We start from the raw sequence: 16,056 nt of genomic DNA, 5'->3' as shown, positions 1-16,056 counted from the left end.
CTCTCCTAACCATCCTCTGTCCAGGCTGTCCTTGCCTCTGAAGGGGGTAAGGCATCATGAAGTTTGGACCCACACCAGGCCGAATTCCCGGAACAAGTTGCTGCTGAAAACCAAAGCCAGAGGGTTGTGGTGGAATGAGACCATGAGCGCCTTGACCGTAATATAGCTGCTGAGGTGCAAGCCGAGGTGGTCCTAGATGGTATCCAGGCATTGATGGAATAGGCGACACAGCTCCTGGGGCAGTAAGCTGAGAAAAATAGGCCTGCAGAACGTATAAATTGGAAAAACATGCATCAGGGCAAAATGGGGGAAAAGAGAAAAACAATGGTAAAGCGACAACAGTAAATCATGTTCAATGAATATCATGTCAACATTTCATCGCAGAGAAAAAGAAAAATGTGAAAGGGCACATAATTTTGAAAGGGTCAAGCACACATAGACCCTCCTTATTATCGTTGTTTTGAACTTACTACACCTAAAGTTTCATTGTTGCAAATAGACCCCCAGGTTAAATTTTTGACTATTTTACTCCGCGCAATATTTTGGCAAGTATTGCCCTGGGTGAAATTAGTGCGTCTATCTGAGGGTAAAAAAAAAGTAATAAAAAATTAACCCATGGGTTCTACCAGAAACGATGAAACATGGGTAGTAAATTCAAGACGATCTACAGGGAATCTATGTGCAATTAACCCTATATATGAAATCATTTATATCAACTTGCAATAAAAACTATTACATTAGTGAGAACAAAACAGCCCAGGATTTGAAAAGGACAAGAAAAAGTTTTGATCTCATGCAACTTTGTAGCAGTGACGAAGAAAAAGGAACTGGTACCGGTAAATGCTTACTAGTTGAAAGAAGGCCTACATTGAGCTGCGATAGCCAGCAAAAGGAAATTTTAGTTTGAATTTCAGGTCCAAAAAGCCAGCAACAAGACTATTAAGTATGGTTTAACGTTCCATCCTATCCGTAGTTCATTACTTCATTTAAGTCTAAACACAGTTTATCAACAAAGAGTTACAACAATAACCAATTCTGGAGACCAAAAAGGTTGTAAATAAGGAAGTCAAGCTTTTGATATTAAGTTCTTTTAACTTTCACTAATCAATTTTTGAGATAAATATGTTACAGGTTGCAAAAAGGTTCATGGAACGGATCTAGGCTGTGAAAGGTCCAACCTGAAGTGGGGGTCTATTAGTAAAACAAAGTTCCTTTGATCATCATGTTTTCAATTTTGAGTTCTTTTGACCTATCATGTGTTCAGTTTTGAGCGAAATATGTTATGGTAGCAAAAAGGTTCATGGAACAGAAATAATCTAGGCTTTAAAAGATCCAACCTGAGGTGGAGTCTATTGGCAAAACTAACTTAGCAGCTCAGGTGCAGCATACATCACAATAAACAAAGACTGAACATCCTTCCCAAGTACAAAACAATCAGGAAGCCTCCGAGCATCCTTCCCAAGTAAAAAACAATCAGGAAGCCTCCGAGCATCTTAACAATGACAAATACAACTACTAGCTGCAGATATCTAAGATGCTCTCTGCTGATAATCAAACTGGTGCGGATTTGGAGGTAAAAAGGAGGCAAGAAAGGAGAATCAGGAAAGATATAGGAAAAAGACATCATTTTAAAACACATAAAGAAAATAGTACAGGAGAAAATTAATCGAAGGTGAAGCAAAGAATGGAATGGAGGAGGAAGAAAAAAAACAGGTAACATAAAGGTCTGTTGTGCTGACAGTAAGAATCGGACAAGACATGGAAAAATGTGAAGAATAGGACTATGCGAATTATTTCAAGAAGAAATAGGAGAACTGAGAAATATAGTATATTCAATGCCATCAAAGTAATCAAAGTACACAAAATGCACTGTAAATACATCTGCACCTGCAATCTTGCCCGTCTTTCTTCTTTCCGTTGTGCTACAGCAACATATAATGGTTTCTTCCCAATAATCTTTCCATTCATTTCAGTGACCTGAACAGTATTTTATGTCAGTTATGTCTTGTGTATTTCGAGACAGACTTTTCTGCTTCTATCTTCTTCAAATTAAAGTTAAAGCTAGATAGCAAGGCCTACTCACAGCATGATTAGCATCATCAGGAGAGGTAAATTGCACAAAACCAGATCCCCTGCTCTGCCCTTGCGCATCAAGCATAATCTAAATAGAAAAAACAAGCTTTGCAAATTCGATATGTTATTCCTTAATAAAGAACAAACATATGTGAGTCCAGAAGGTTCATACCCTGCAGGAAATTATGTCACCAAATGGTGAGAACAACTCCTTAAGTTTTTCTTCATTGATTGAATCATCAAGGTTCTTCAGATAAAGATTAGCCCCTTTAAGTTTTTCCAATCTTCCAGTCCTCTCCTGCTCAAATTTTGCTTTCAATTCAGCTTCTCTCTCAGCTTTCTTTTGGGCCCTTCCCACATATATAACTTTGTCATCTATAGTTTTGCCATTGAGTTCTTCAACTGCAGCTGAAGCAGCATCTTCTTCGTCGAAATTTACAAAACCAAAGCCTCTAGAATTTCCATCCTCATCTCTCATAACTACTGCACTGGTGATTGCACCAAACGCTTCAAATTCTTTTTTCAAGTTATCATCGGTGAAAGATGCTGGCAAATTTTTTACATACACATTTTTAAACTTTGGAGATCCGTTTGCTCGATCTCTTTCTTGTTTACGAACAAAGAGGCCAACATAAACCGGTTTGTCATTAAGTAACATCCCATTGAGTTGTCCGATAGCTTTTTGAGCTGCCTCCTCATGTTCAAACTGTACGAAAGCAAATCCCTTTGACTGACCATTGGCATCCGTAGCCACTTTGCAGGAAAGAACAGTACCAAAGGAAATAAAAATATCATGCAAAGCTTTGTTATCAATTGTGGGATGAAGATTCTTAATAAATATATTAGCATATCCACTTTTCCTTATGCTGGGATCTCTAAGTGAGAACATGATTCGGATAGGTTTTCCATTTAGGATGGTATAATTCAACATCTCCAATGCACGAGTAGCTGCAGGCCAACACTCAATAATTAGGGATATGTTGTTTAACAATAAGCATTCAAATGCTTAATTCAGAGATAAGTATAGAGTATAACTGCATATACACCTCTATGTTGCTCTCCAATAAGCCAAAATACCAACAAATGAAGCAATGTGCATATGTCAAAACAGAGAAATGTGAAGGCAAACCAAAATGCGGGACAATTTCACATAAGACTGTACAGATTTTCCACTCTTTTCACAAGAAGTATTTGAACAAGAACACAAAACAATGATAATTAATCTCAAGTTACAGAATCATAGTATTCCCAGGACTTTATAATGAGTTACAGTGCAGTGTACTGTTACATGCTATTTAATGAGATTGCAGTAAGCGCACAGAGGGAGGATCCAATATGCAACATATGAAGAAACTAGAATGTCACATGTTGACACCTTCAATTTATGTAATATCTAATATGTCACCGATTTTTTATGTAACCTGGACATCTCCTAATCAGAAACGAGTAGAAAATATTTTATCCAAAATGTAAATAACGTAAAGGGAAAATTTTACGAATTACGAGGAGAGAGGATCAGTGTGTTAATTCCATATAATAAATTCAACGGCTAAGCAAAGGAGAAGTTTTCAAGACCTATTTCTCCCTTACATTCTTCCCCTCTAAAGAACCTTCTTGAACGTAATCTTCTTTTTGTTGTAACATGTTTAACAATATGTACTAATCCATTGTGTTTGTTAAGCTCTATAGTTCTCTCGTGTCATGATGAGTCAACTTGATGTATTAATGAAATTAAATGATAATATTACAAACCTATATTTTATTTAATTTGCTATCAAACAAAAAGAAGATCACTAGATAGGATGATTTTAGCCTAGCATCTTCCTTGGTTTTGTACCATCTTCTACATCTAATGTTGCCTCCATCTCACCCCTTAATTCTACATGTATTTCAGCATCTAGTCTCCCCATGCACATATTTCTCATCTTCAAGCCCCTCATTTTCATTCGAGGAGGAGCTTTATCATCTTCGTTTATTTTCATCCAAAATGGAGATTTTCGTCTTCATGAAGCCACACCATTCAAAACCACTAGGAACTCCAGTTACAGAGCTTGAGATTCATCGAAGTCAAATCACCAAAGTCACACTCGGGAGCGCCCACACACATACACACACAGGGAGGTAGGGAGGGAGGAGGAGGGGAGAAAGAGGAGGGAGGGAGAGGGTGGAGGAGGGAGAGCAGGGGAGGAAGGGAGATCCATTAAGAAACTCATGCATGGCTAAACTAAGAATGTGAAGGAAATGCAAGCAAATAAAGAAATTCTCAGGCTACATGTAGCTCTGCACAACCCATTTTTCTCTTCTATATTTGTTTATTTCTTTATTTTTATTTGAGTCTAGTTTTGCTTATTTTTCATTAGAACAGGGTGTTTCCATCATCATGAAACTGTAGCTATTAAAAAACAAAGGAATCAGTTATCCTCTGTAAACAATACAAAAGTTCAAAGAGAAAAAAAGGAGATAATGATCCAGTAGGGAACCCATGCATGTTCAAAATCAAACCTATAAACCTAGGAGCACAGGCAAGAAACAAAGTTTTCTCGGGCTGCACACAAATCAGCAGATACCATTTCTCTTTTTTTTTCACTTGTTTATTTTTCTTCTATCTTAAATTCTTAATAGCTGGTTTTCCTTGTTTTGCTTATTCTTCCTTTAGTGACTTTTTAATATAGCCATAGCTAACTTATTTTAACTTGCGAGTAGTATAGCTTTGCTGAATTAACTGCATGCTAATACAAGCAGTGTACTGTTAGTATGCCTTGCTTGGTACTATTCTTTTTCATCATGAAGCTCGTACACAGTTCACTTCTTTTCGTTTGTTCTTTGGGAATATGCCCCTGCTATTTACATGGCTACGAATATGGCCATGTCCAGGTCTTGCGACCTCAAGTTTAAATTAGTCCTTCAACAATAAACTTAATGCGAAAAAATCCCAAATAATCATTCACTTAAAACCCTAAAAGTCTAAAAATATATATAACTAAATTACGTAACTTCAACCTTCTTCAGATGGCTTCTCAGACTTACCATTCTGCTCTATATTCACAGAGCGATGCAAAAATTGCTGAGAGAGAGAGCCTCCAGTGTTGGGGGACAGGAGAGATTCGCCAATCATCAATAACTGATAAAATCAAAGGGGATCTTCAAAACATAGGGGCGAGTTAGGGTTTTTGAGCTAAATGCTTGGGTTATCTAGTATTTTCTCCATTTAAGGAGCTAATAATCTAAAAATATCATGAATTTGCTATATTTCACCTTCTTCATTAGGATTCTCAAACTTCGCACAAGCATATACGACAAATCTGGTCTATCTACAACAAAAAATTCATAAAACATCTGATCTTTACACTAAACCCCTAAATAGTGGTGTCCAAAAAGCCCGGAGCCCGGACCCGGCCCGGTGTCCGGCCCGGTCGTGCCCGGGCCCGGGCCCGGCCCGGGCCCGGAAACCCGGGCAAAACCCGGGTCCGGGCCCGGGCCCGCCCGGGCCAAATCTGGCCTAACGGCCAGATTTGGTCTTTTGACCGTTTTGCCCCTTAAAACGGTCAAAAAACGGCTATTTTTCGAGGGTTTTTTGGTCATTTACCTAGGGGGCTGCTTCTATAAATAGAGGGGGGGTTTCAATTCATTTTCTCACAACAAAACTCATCTATTTCTCTCTCTACTACTCTCTTATACAATCTTATACTATCTCATACTAATATACTATCCTATAATCTTTTGTATTTTCTAATACTTCCAACAAATGGCTTCTGGGTCTGATTATGAAGAGCAACATGCAACTCCTACCGATCCAGAGATGAGTCCTCCTACAACAACTCCTCATCCTACCGGTGTTAATCCTGAATCTGGTGGCGACGAATCTACGGCACCAAGAGCTCCAAAAAGGCCGAGGTCTGATGTATGGAATTTTTTTGAGAAGATAGACGTCACCAAGGATGAACACGGTAGGATCATCTCTCAGAATGCGAAATGTGCGTTGTGCGGCCAGATATTCAAAGCTCATCATAAGAGCGGCACCAACCATCTCAAACGGCATATTGAAAAACACAACAAAGGCCAAAATCTACAAGGTGATATCCGGCAGTCTATGCTTTCCCAATCATCCTCTTCAGGTACCCTCGGCAGTTGGAATTATGACGCTGCCCGAGCCCGGAAATGCGTAATCAGGTTTATTGTTCTTAAAAACCTTCCTTTTAAATTAGTAGAAGATGATGAATTTGAAGATTTATTTAGAGATGGTTTTTATCCTGCATTTACAAAATTTTCTCGTCAAACCTGTCAACGTGATATTTTAAAATATTATGTTGAGGAACAGGGAAAAATAATTTCTTATTTTAAAAATTTAAACTGCAAATTTTCTTTAACTTCTGATATTTGGTCATCTAGAGTGCAAACTGGTTATTTATGTATAACAGCACACTGGATTGATGAAAGTTGGAAAATGTTTAAAAGAGTTGTTTCTTTTATTGCAATTGAAGAGTCACACACTGGTATTAATGTTGCAAATTTAATTGTTGAAGAACTTATGAAACTAGAAATTGATCAAAGAATATTTACTCTTTCACTAGATAATGCAAGTAATAATAATGTAGCTGTTGATTTTCTGAAAATAACTTTGTCATTGCCATGTCATGGTGAGCTTTTTCATGTTAGATGTATCTGTCATATTTTAAATTTAATTGTTCAAAGTGCATTTTCTGAAATTAAACCCATGATAGAAAAAGTTAGAACAGTTACTAATATGCATAATGCTTCTGAAATGAGAATTAAAAGATGGAAACAATGTTGTAAAAGAAAAAATTATAAGCCTAGACTAATTCCAAAAGATGTTGACCATAGGTGGAATTCCACCTATGCAATGTTATCTGTAGCAATAGAATATAAAGAAATTATAAATGATTTTATAAATTTTTATGCTTCTAGTTCTAGCTCTGGTAGTGCTTATGGAATAACTGAAGATGAATGGACAGTTATATGTAAATTAAATGAGATGTTACAAGTTTTTTATGATGCTACTATGTTATTATCTGGTTGTTATTATCCAACTATTACTTTAGCTGCTTTACAAATTTTAAATATTCAAAAATTTTTTGCAAAATATCGTATGGATGATACTTTTGGAAATATAATTTTTCAAATGGAGAGTAAATTTAATAAGTATTTTAGGCCTATTCCTCATATTTTTGGTATTGGTGTTCTTATTGATCCATGCTTGAAGGAAATTGGCCTTCGAAGTTTGTTACAATCATTGTATGGTGGACAGATTATAGACTTAGATGATGGATCCACCCTTACTGCTACTACTCATTATTTAGCTATTAGAAATTATTTTCAAACCTTATATGATGAGTATGCAGCTAGATATGGTGTAGCTACACAACAGTCTTCAGCTTCGGCACCTTCAGCTTCGAGCACAGGTCGAGGTAAAAGTGTAAGTTTTGATAGGTATGCAATGGTAGCTGAACTAACTGGTGGATCTGGAACTTCATCAGGATTAGATGTTTCTGAAATAGATGAATATTTTTCTGCTTCTTTAGTTAGATGTCAAGGAAATGCTTTAGATATTTTGCAATGGTGGAAAGTATATGGATCAGTTTCATATCCTATACTTTCCACCATGGTTCGTGACTTACTATCAGTGCAGGTTTCGACTGTAGCCTCGGAATCCGCTTTCAGCACAGCAGGACGTTTGATCGACGACCACAGGACATGCTTAGATCCGTATACTGTACAAGCGGTGATGTGCTTACAGGATTGGTGGAGATACGAGAAGCGAACACAAGGCATCGAACGGATTGCTATGATTGAAGATAAATTTGAAGAGTTGGGACTAGCAGATAGATATAATGATTAGATAATATTCATAAAATTGTAATTTTTATTTCTTAGCTTTAAATTTGAATTAAATTATTTCGAAAAAAGTTGCAAATGATAGTGATATGGGTGAGTAGGTGCCAACCTAGTTGGGATGTACTCATCTATTGTGATGCGACGAATTTCGAAATAAATTTATACTTGTAAAGGATTTACCGATTATTAATAAAGAAGTTATTTTTATCATTTTTTGTACTTGTAATTTATGTCATTTCATTTCAAGTTATTAATAAAATTTATGACATTTTTTATAATAATTTATAATTTATGGTTTTGTTAAAATTTAAAAAAATAAAAAAAAAACAAAATTAAAAAAAAAAACAAACCGGGCCGGCCCGGTGTCCGGCCCGCTCAGGCCCGGGCCCGGGCCCGGACCCGGCCCGGACCACCCGGGCCCGGGTCCGGGCTTGGGTTTTGCCCGGCCCGGGCCCGGTTTTCCGGGCCGGGCCGGGCCGGGCCGGCCCGGATGGACAGCCCTACCCCTAAACATTAAGCATCATTTTTTATTTTTTTTATTTTATTTTTTTATTTTATTTTTTTTTTTTTGGGGGGGGAATAAAAATACCACAAATCACCCAATTAAAAGATAAACCCCTAAATTTCTAAATTTACCTTCTTGCTGAGATTGATAATTAACATAACCATATCCAAGCGACATCCTCCGTATCTGATCTTTACAAACCCTAACCGAGACAACGGCCCCAATCTGGCTAAACAAATCATAAAGCTGAGCCTCGGTAACAGAGACATCAAGATCGCCGACATAAAGAGAGGCATTTGCAAATCCTCCTCCTTGCAAAGCGTTCGGCGATACAGGAGAAGGCTGCGAGAGAGCCGCCGGCGTCGGGGGAGCAGATAGAGTCGCCATTGACGGATGAAATCGAAGAGGATCTTCCAAAATTTTAGGTTGATTTTAGGGTTTTCTAGGGTTTTTCGGTTTTTTTGGGTTTTTCTTTTTTGGGATAAATTTTTTGGGGAAAGTCGCAGAAATGGCGATCGGAAAGAGGAGGAGAGAGGGAGAGGGAGAGGGGTTTATATTCTGTTGAGGAGGCGAAGTTAAGAAAAAAATTAAGTAGTTTTACCGACCAAAATCTTACACCGAGCCGATTGTGGGTCCCGGAGACTTTGTTCGTGTAATGGGGATTAGTGAGGGGGATTATTTTGGGTGTGGAAGTGTTGAGCATGGTCGTTGTGGGTGCGACACGTGCACGCTGATGACGTGGATTGGAAAAAGTGTGAAAAGGCTGAAAAGCTTGCCGCTTGGTCGTGATGTGGGGCCAGGGCTCATGCTAGCTGTTATTGCAAAAGTCTTTTTTTATTTTACTAGTGTGACGCAAGTGTATTTATTTTTGTGTTTATTTTTTGTGATGATACTACGTGAACTATTCATCTAATTGGTCATCATGAGTAACTTCAGAAAACTCAAATACAAAAAAACACCAACCACTTGATGTTTACTAAGAAAAATTATAGGGATGACAAGTATAATGGATAATCATAGTGCTCATTTAAAGATATATCCATGCTTAAAAAGATCCCATTTGAAGATTTTTTTACACATGTATTTAATATGGTTAAAAATAATAATAGGTCAATCATTTTATGCATGAGAGAGACTTTCAAACATGTTATTTTCAACTCAATGTTAAGTTGAATTAGCACACAAATCTTCTAGTCTAGTGATTAATAAATTGATATTTTCGTATGTATCATTAGTGTTACGAACCAAAATCACCGAATACTTTCTAACACATCAATCTTTAAAATTTTTGAGAATGCACGAGATAAGATGTTGTCTATTCTACCTATATAAAGATTTTCAATGATCTCCTTGTGTTGATGGTTCGTGTAACCTCTATAAGTTTTAATGTCAGTGTTTTTTGTTAATTGCTAAATATTTATTGGCGTTGGCAACTACCTAGGATTAAAATCATTAATTCTAAGAAATTCAATGAAATAATTAGTAGTTTTTAAGCTAATTTTCAACTTAAATTCTAAAATCTTGCCCTTTTTTAGATAAAGAATGACTTTTATTGGTCTGCAATTCAAAGAATCCTTATCTAGAATAAAATATAAGGAATAAGGCTTAGAGTCAAAATTAGAGTAATTTCACATAACTCCATATCTTTTGACCCATTTTAAGATAAACCTTCAGAACTTTAAAAATATCGGTCAGTTGGCCCCTTCACTTTTGGGCGATTCACAAAGATCAAAATGTTTGCCTTTTTTTCTCTCTTTCAATGGTATAGCCGCTGATTTTTTTTTCAATATACCCACCTAACTTCCAACAATTATTTTCACAAAAGCCTCTAAACAATTAAAATATGAAAAGTGTATAATACACAATCTATTATGACAACACTATGTAAAACAACACTATGTATTCCATTCCACATGAAACTAATTAGAGGAACTGATTGTTACCCATTGAAGAGTATACATACATAGAGTCAATCAGAATAGAATTATCTCACTACAACAAATGCGCATTAACACCACAAAATGTCCAAACAGTAACACTCTCAAAAGAACTCAAAATCCATAATATTTTCATCCTCTTACTACTATACCCTCCTCTCCCTAGAATCTCAGCCTCCACCGGGTTGGGCATATTCGACGACATTCACCCCCTTTAAAGAACTCACGCATATATACTAAAATAAATGGTGTCACAAAAACTTCTCTCTTGCGATAGGATATAGATATAAGAGATTATTATCAAAGAAACTTGGAATTTCTTACCCATTAACAAAATATCGTGATCAGTTCATTTAGACTCAAGGAAGTTAGTAGGACAAATATATACTTCCAATTCTTTGGTATGAAAACTAAGACTTACCATAGATTTGTAAGCAAATTTATAATCCTCCTCCTCCTCATCTTCAAAATCTTCAATATAAACAACTCTCTTATATGACCTACACATCTAATCTTGAAATTAAGTTTTATCAGATTTCACAAGAATCTCCAGGGGTTTATAATGTTGTGCGCGGCAGAAGCTTCTCGGAGCGACACGAATAATCCAAGAGATAAATCATAACTAATAAGCCAAACACAATACCACAGCAAGACAACGAGTTTAACGTGGTTCGGCAAGTTCCCTATGTCCACGAGGCAATGAGGGGGGAGTTCTTACTATTAGAAATCAAGAAAATACAAATAGAGTTACAAATCTCACCGATCAAACCCTAAAAAAAAGCTCTACATCTCTCACAAATCTCCCACAATTAGATGCAGCAATCCTCTCCAAAAGACTGCTCAAAATCGTCCTTATTTAACCCTAATTAATCAGCTTTAGGGTTATATATCAATTCAGAAACAAACCGGGTTAAAAACCAAAAACCCAGCCCAAACAACCTGCGATCGACCACGATCGACCGTGCAGGTATCACGGTCGACCGCAACGGTCGACCGAACACTCCCGACAGAGAACAAATCGGCTACAGAGAAACTCACGGTCGATCGTGACGGTCGACCAAACCAAACGACAGAGCCCAAAAATCCAACAGGATCTACGCGGTCGACCGTGGTGGTCGACCACCTTCAGCTCCCAGCTCTTCCTGACCCTTGTGCACGTTCGCGATTGACCGCCGCTGACTTGCGGTCAACCGCCAGTCTGGCTGGCTGAATTTCTAGGTTGTTTCTTCAGTTGTTTGCCAATTTGTCAATTCTTCACCTCGGCAAATGTTTCTACCAAAAACTGAGCCGACACCAGATCATCCAAAAGTTCCACAACAAGTCCGAGAACCAAACTAGAGCTGAAACGCGATTTCCCCCAATCTGAATCAACAGATCAAACCGGCTGTATCTAAAAAACTGCCTACGTATCCTCTTGCCCAACGAATCAAGCCGAACGTAGTTCACCTAAATGGCCTCCAAAGGCCTCAACACTGAAGAATGTTCAAAAGCTCGAATCAAGCCGAACGTAGTTCACCTAAATGGCCTCCAAAGGCCTCAACACTGAAGAATGTTCAAAAGCTTCAAACAATGACCAAATTTCACACCTAAATGGCCTCCAAAGGCCTCAACACTGAAGAATGTTCAAAAGCTTCAAACAATGACCAAATTTCACTCATGAAACAACTTTGGTCAACATATCTACAGGATTATCGCTCGTGTGGACCTTCTCCAATATAACGTCTCCATCATCCAAAACGTCACAAACAAAGTAGAATCTGACATCGATGTGCTTCGTGCGCGCATGATAAACCTGGTTCTTCGCCAAATAGATGACATCGATGTGCTTCGTGCGCGCATGATAAACCTGGTTCTTCGCCAAATAGATAGCTGACATGCTATCATAATATACCCGAAGCATGATAAACCTGGTTCTTCGCCAAATAGATAGCTGACATGCTATCATAATATACCCGAATGGTCTCCTATGCAATCCCCAAGTCCTCCAATAATCCACGCAACCACAAAGCCTCCTTCACAGCTTCAGTCACCGCCATATACTCCGCCTCTGTAGTAGAGAGAGTCACTGTGGACTGAAGTGTACATCGCCAACATACAGGTGTACCTGCCAATATAAAAGCATAACCTAAAGTGGACTGATGCTTGTCAAGATCTCCAGCATAATCTGAATCCACGTAACCAATACAATCCTGCCCATTCTTCTCATCCTTTTGGAATACCAAACCAACATCCACGGTGTCTCGAACATACCGTAGAATCCACTTCACGGCCTCCGAATGACCCTTCCTAGGGTCGTGTATGTATCTAAATAACATTCTCACGGTCTGTGACAAATCTGGCCTCGTACACACCATCACATACATCAAGCTACCTACTACACTGGCATATGAGACCTTCAACATGTAATCTCTGTCCTTAATTGAAACATGTGACATCAACGTTGAAAGCTTGAAGTGGGAAGCCAATGGAGTGCTAACTGCTTTTGCATTTCTATCGAAACTGAATTTCTTCAACATCTTCTGCAAATAAATCTTCTGTATAAGCTTCAAACTCCCCTTCACCCTATCTCTCTCGATCTCTATACGGACCATACCCAATATCTTCTTTGCCTCTCTAAGATCCTTCATCTCAAATTCGGATGACAACTCCTCTTTTAGCTTTCGAATAGCTGAAGAATTCCTAGAAGTAATAAGCATATCGTCAACATATAAAAGCAAATATATGTGCTCACTATCCTGTAGCTTGTGCATATAAACACATGGGTCATATGGGCTCTTCGTGTACCCATGGCCAATTATAAAGCTGTTGAATCTCTTATACCACTATCTCGGCGATTGCTTCAAACCATAAAGAGACTTCTTCAGCTTGCAAACCAAATCTTCCTTTCCTATAGCTTTGAATCCCAAGGGTTGTGTTATGTAGATCTCCTTATCTAAATCTCTGTGTAGAAAGGATGTCTTCACATCTATCTAGACCAAATCCAAATCCAACCGTGCCACTAATACTAATAAAATCCGTATCGACGAATGCTTCACAACGGGTGAAAATACCTTATTGTAATCAATGCCCTCAAGCTGTGCATACCCCTTGGTAATCAATATGGCTTTGAATCGAATGTCCCCAATAGAAGATCATTCCTTCTTCACATATACCCACTTGCAACCTATAGCTCTCTTACCCTTAGGTAGATGTGCAAGTGTCGAAGTGTCGTTCTTCTGAAGAGACTGCATCTCGTCCTCCGTAGCTTCCTTCCACCTGATCGAATCAGGGCTAGACTCTACCTCCCTGAATGTGGATGGAACTGTTGGCCTTCTTGTTTTGATGATGTTTAACAAACAATTTACTTCTAATGTTGTTTGTCTAGTATTTGTGTTTTCTTATTTATTATAGACAAACAACATTGTTGGAGGTTGGATATATATATATATATATATATATATACATAAGTTTTGGTTTCTATGCATATATATAGTTTTATATATATACATGCATAGTATTGGGTTTTCATGTTTTTAATATGAAATCACATATTTCATATTTATTATTGTGATTTGGTTTAACTACTTAGATATGAAACAAATATATTTTTATATACATACTCCTACGTTTCATTCTCTAATGTATTTGTGAAAATATCATATTCTTAGCTTTTGGACTTAACAATAATCATATACATATTTTATTAAGTCTATATAATCATTGTGCAAAGTTTCTAAACATGGTTTAGCCAAAATATCAAATTTCACATGTTTACATTTTCGTGTTTTGAACTATTTTACAAAATGATGATTTTTCACAAATGGGAAATGCAATTTGGAAAATTCTTTTTGTAACATGTTTATTTACATGTTTATATACATTTCCAAAGTTTCATTATTTTTGGACTTCATTTGTTATTTTTAACATATTTTCAAAAGTCTCAAAATCAGCTTCTAAAACCTGTTTTTCTGTAATATTAGTTTTCGGTCGACCGCACCGGTCGACCGCTTAATTATTCTTTTGTTTCTAGGTAGTAGAGAGTTTGTCGATCGACCGGTCCGGTCGACCGAAAGCTCCATCGGTCGACCACAGGAATTTCCGGTCGACCGCCAATATATCCGTTGGTTCCCAACGGCTATTTTTCTGAGCTGATTTTCTGGGACTATTTTTGTCTTTTTCTTGGGGTTGTTGGCTGAGGTTTTGGAGGTTATAAATACCCTCCTTGATCTCAGTTATTATAAGCAAAGAAAAGTTTTTAAACAAGGGTTTAAGGTTTTTACTGTTTGTTTAAGTTTGGGTTTCTGTTTACAAAGGAGGAAGTTCGCTGCAGATTGAGGGATTCATTCTCAATCTTCTTCATCCTCTTCTTTGTGTTCATAAAGAAGTTTTCTAACTCTTTTCTCTAGCAATTTCATTATTGATTTTCATATTCTTATTATTGTTAGTTTGCTATTAGAGTTAGATTTTATTTTATCTCATTGTTACACACACCCACTTGAGCTTATTGTATTTGCATTCATAATATATTGTGGGTTGGTGAGAGGTTGTAACATTGAGTGTGAGATTTCATTGTGTTCTCATCGATAGTTGAGAACAATCAATTATTGTATTAAGCCTTATTGTGAGATTCTCTTCGTAATACACTTGTACACCGAGAGAAGTGTGTGGTGAGAGTCGGGGATCGTCCCAAGAGGAGTGGCGTCGGTTGACGAGCCTAGGGAGAGGTTGTAACCAAGCACTTGAGGGAGACACGGCTAGGTCCAACACTTGTGAGGGTGTAGAGTGTGATTGCAAGAGTGTTGATTGTAAAGTTTTCGGTTAGCTAGAAAACCGAGTGTGAGGTATAAACGTTGTCCGGGTAAACGTAGAAAATCTGGTTATGTTAGTGGATTTCTCCCCGGGAGTGGGGAGCGGAGACGTAGGACGGAAGGTCCGAACTCCGTGATCATATCTTGTGTTTGAGTGTGCTTTGGCGTTTATTTATACTTGTGTTTATATTTCTTGTCGCCTTTGTCATTAGCTCATTATTTATATGATCCACTATCTAGTTCATATTGTTTACCCCTTGTGTTAGTTTTATATCCTTGCATATACATATATCATATTGTATATCTCCTTGATAGGATATATCATCTTGTGTTAGTATATCCTTGCATATATATATTCATCATATAAGATATACCTCATTATGTATATTGCATATTCTTGCACATAACTCTTTGTATATCTATCCTGTAAGAATATATTTGTTAATTAATTTAATTGGCATATAATCGGATTAGATTAGCATAAGACCCTAACCCCCCCCCCCCTCTAGGGTCTAACAGGAACCATATCATCAATGACCTCCACTGATAATGCATATGCGACCATGACATTATTATACCTGGATGGCCGACGAATTACTCTCCTCGGTCTATCCGCTGCAATGGACCCCTGAACATGACCCTGTTCCTGAGTCCCATAATTCACTGTATCCTCTATCTGCCCGGCTATCATCTCATCTCCTCCCAGTGTCATCTCTGTAGGAGCCTCGATGGATACAATGTTCTCTGGAGTGAGTGGAGTCACATCATCCTCCAGCTACTGTGATATCTCAACTGTATGGTCTCCCTCCACCTGCTGAGGGACTCGAGGCCTTATCATGTACGTCTCATCGAATGTGACATCTATGCTAATAACTATCTTCTTGTCCCGTGGATCCCATAA

General features: G+C 37.7%; 1 protein-coding gene across 1 annotated transcript in view; it reads right to left on the bottom strand.

Annotated features, from left to right (window-relative positions):
- LOC109846496 (polyadenylate-binding protein 3-like) overlaps positions 1-8,978 on the bottom strand; it is an 11,873-nt gene extending 2,895 nt beyond the window's left edge. Inside the window, exons 1-5 of the mRNA XM_020415757.1 lie at positions 8,563-8,978; positions 2,246-3,021; positions 2,084-2,161; positions 1,888-1,977; positions 1-262 (exon numbers count right to left, since the gene is read on the bottom strand). The exon at positions 1-262 is cut by the window's left edge and continues 19 nt beyond it. Coding sequence (XP_020271346.1) covers positions 1-262; positions 1,888-1,977; positions 2,084-2,161; positions 2,246-3,021; positions 8,563-8,818 — 1,462 coding nt within the window. The 5' untranslated portion in view covers positions 8,819-8,978. The remainder of the gene's footprint in view (positions 263-1,887; positions 1,978-2,083; positions 2,162-2,245; positions 3,022-8,562) is intronic.

This window comes from Asparagus officinalis, chromosome 6 (assembly GCF_001876935.1).
Source record: "Asparagus officinalis chromosome 6, Aspof.V1, whole genome shotgun sequence".
Classification (NCBI taxonomy): Eukaryota; Viridiplantae; Streptophyta; class Magnoliopsida; order Asparagales; family Asparagaceae; genus Asparagus; species Asparagus officinalis.
Note: the sequence above shows the minus strand (reverse complement) of the source record. Positions and strands in the feature narration are given on the sequence as shown.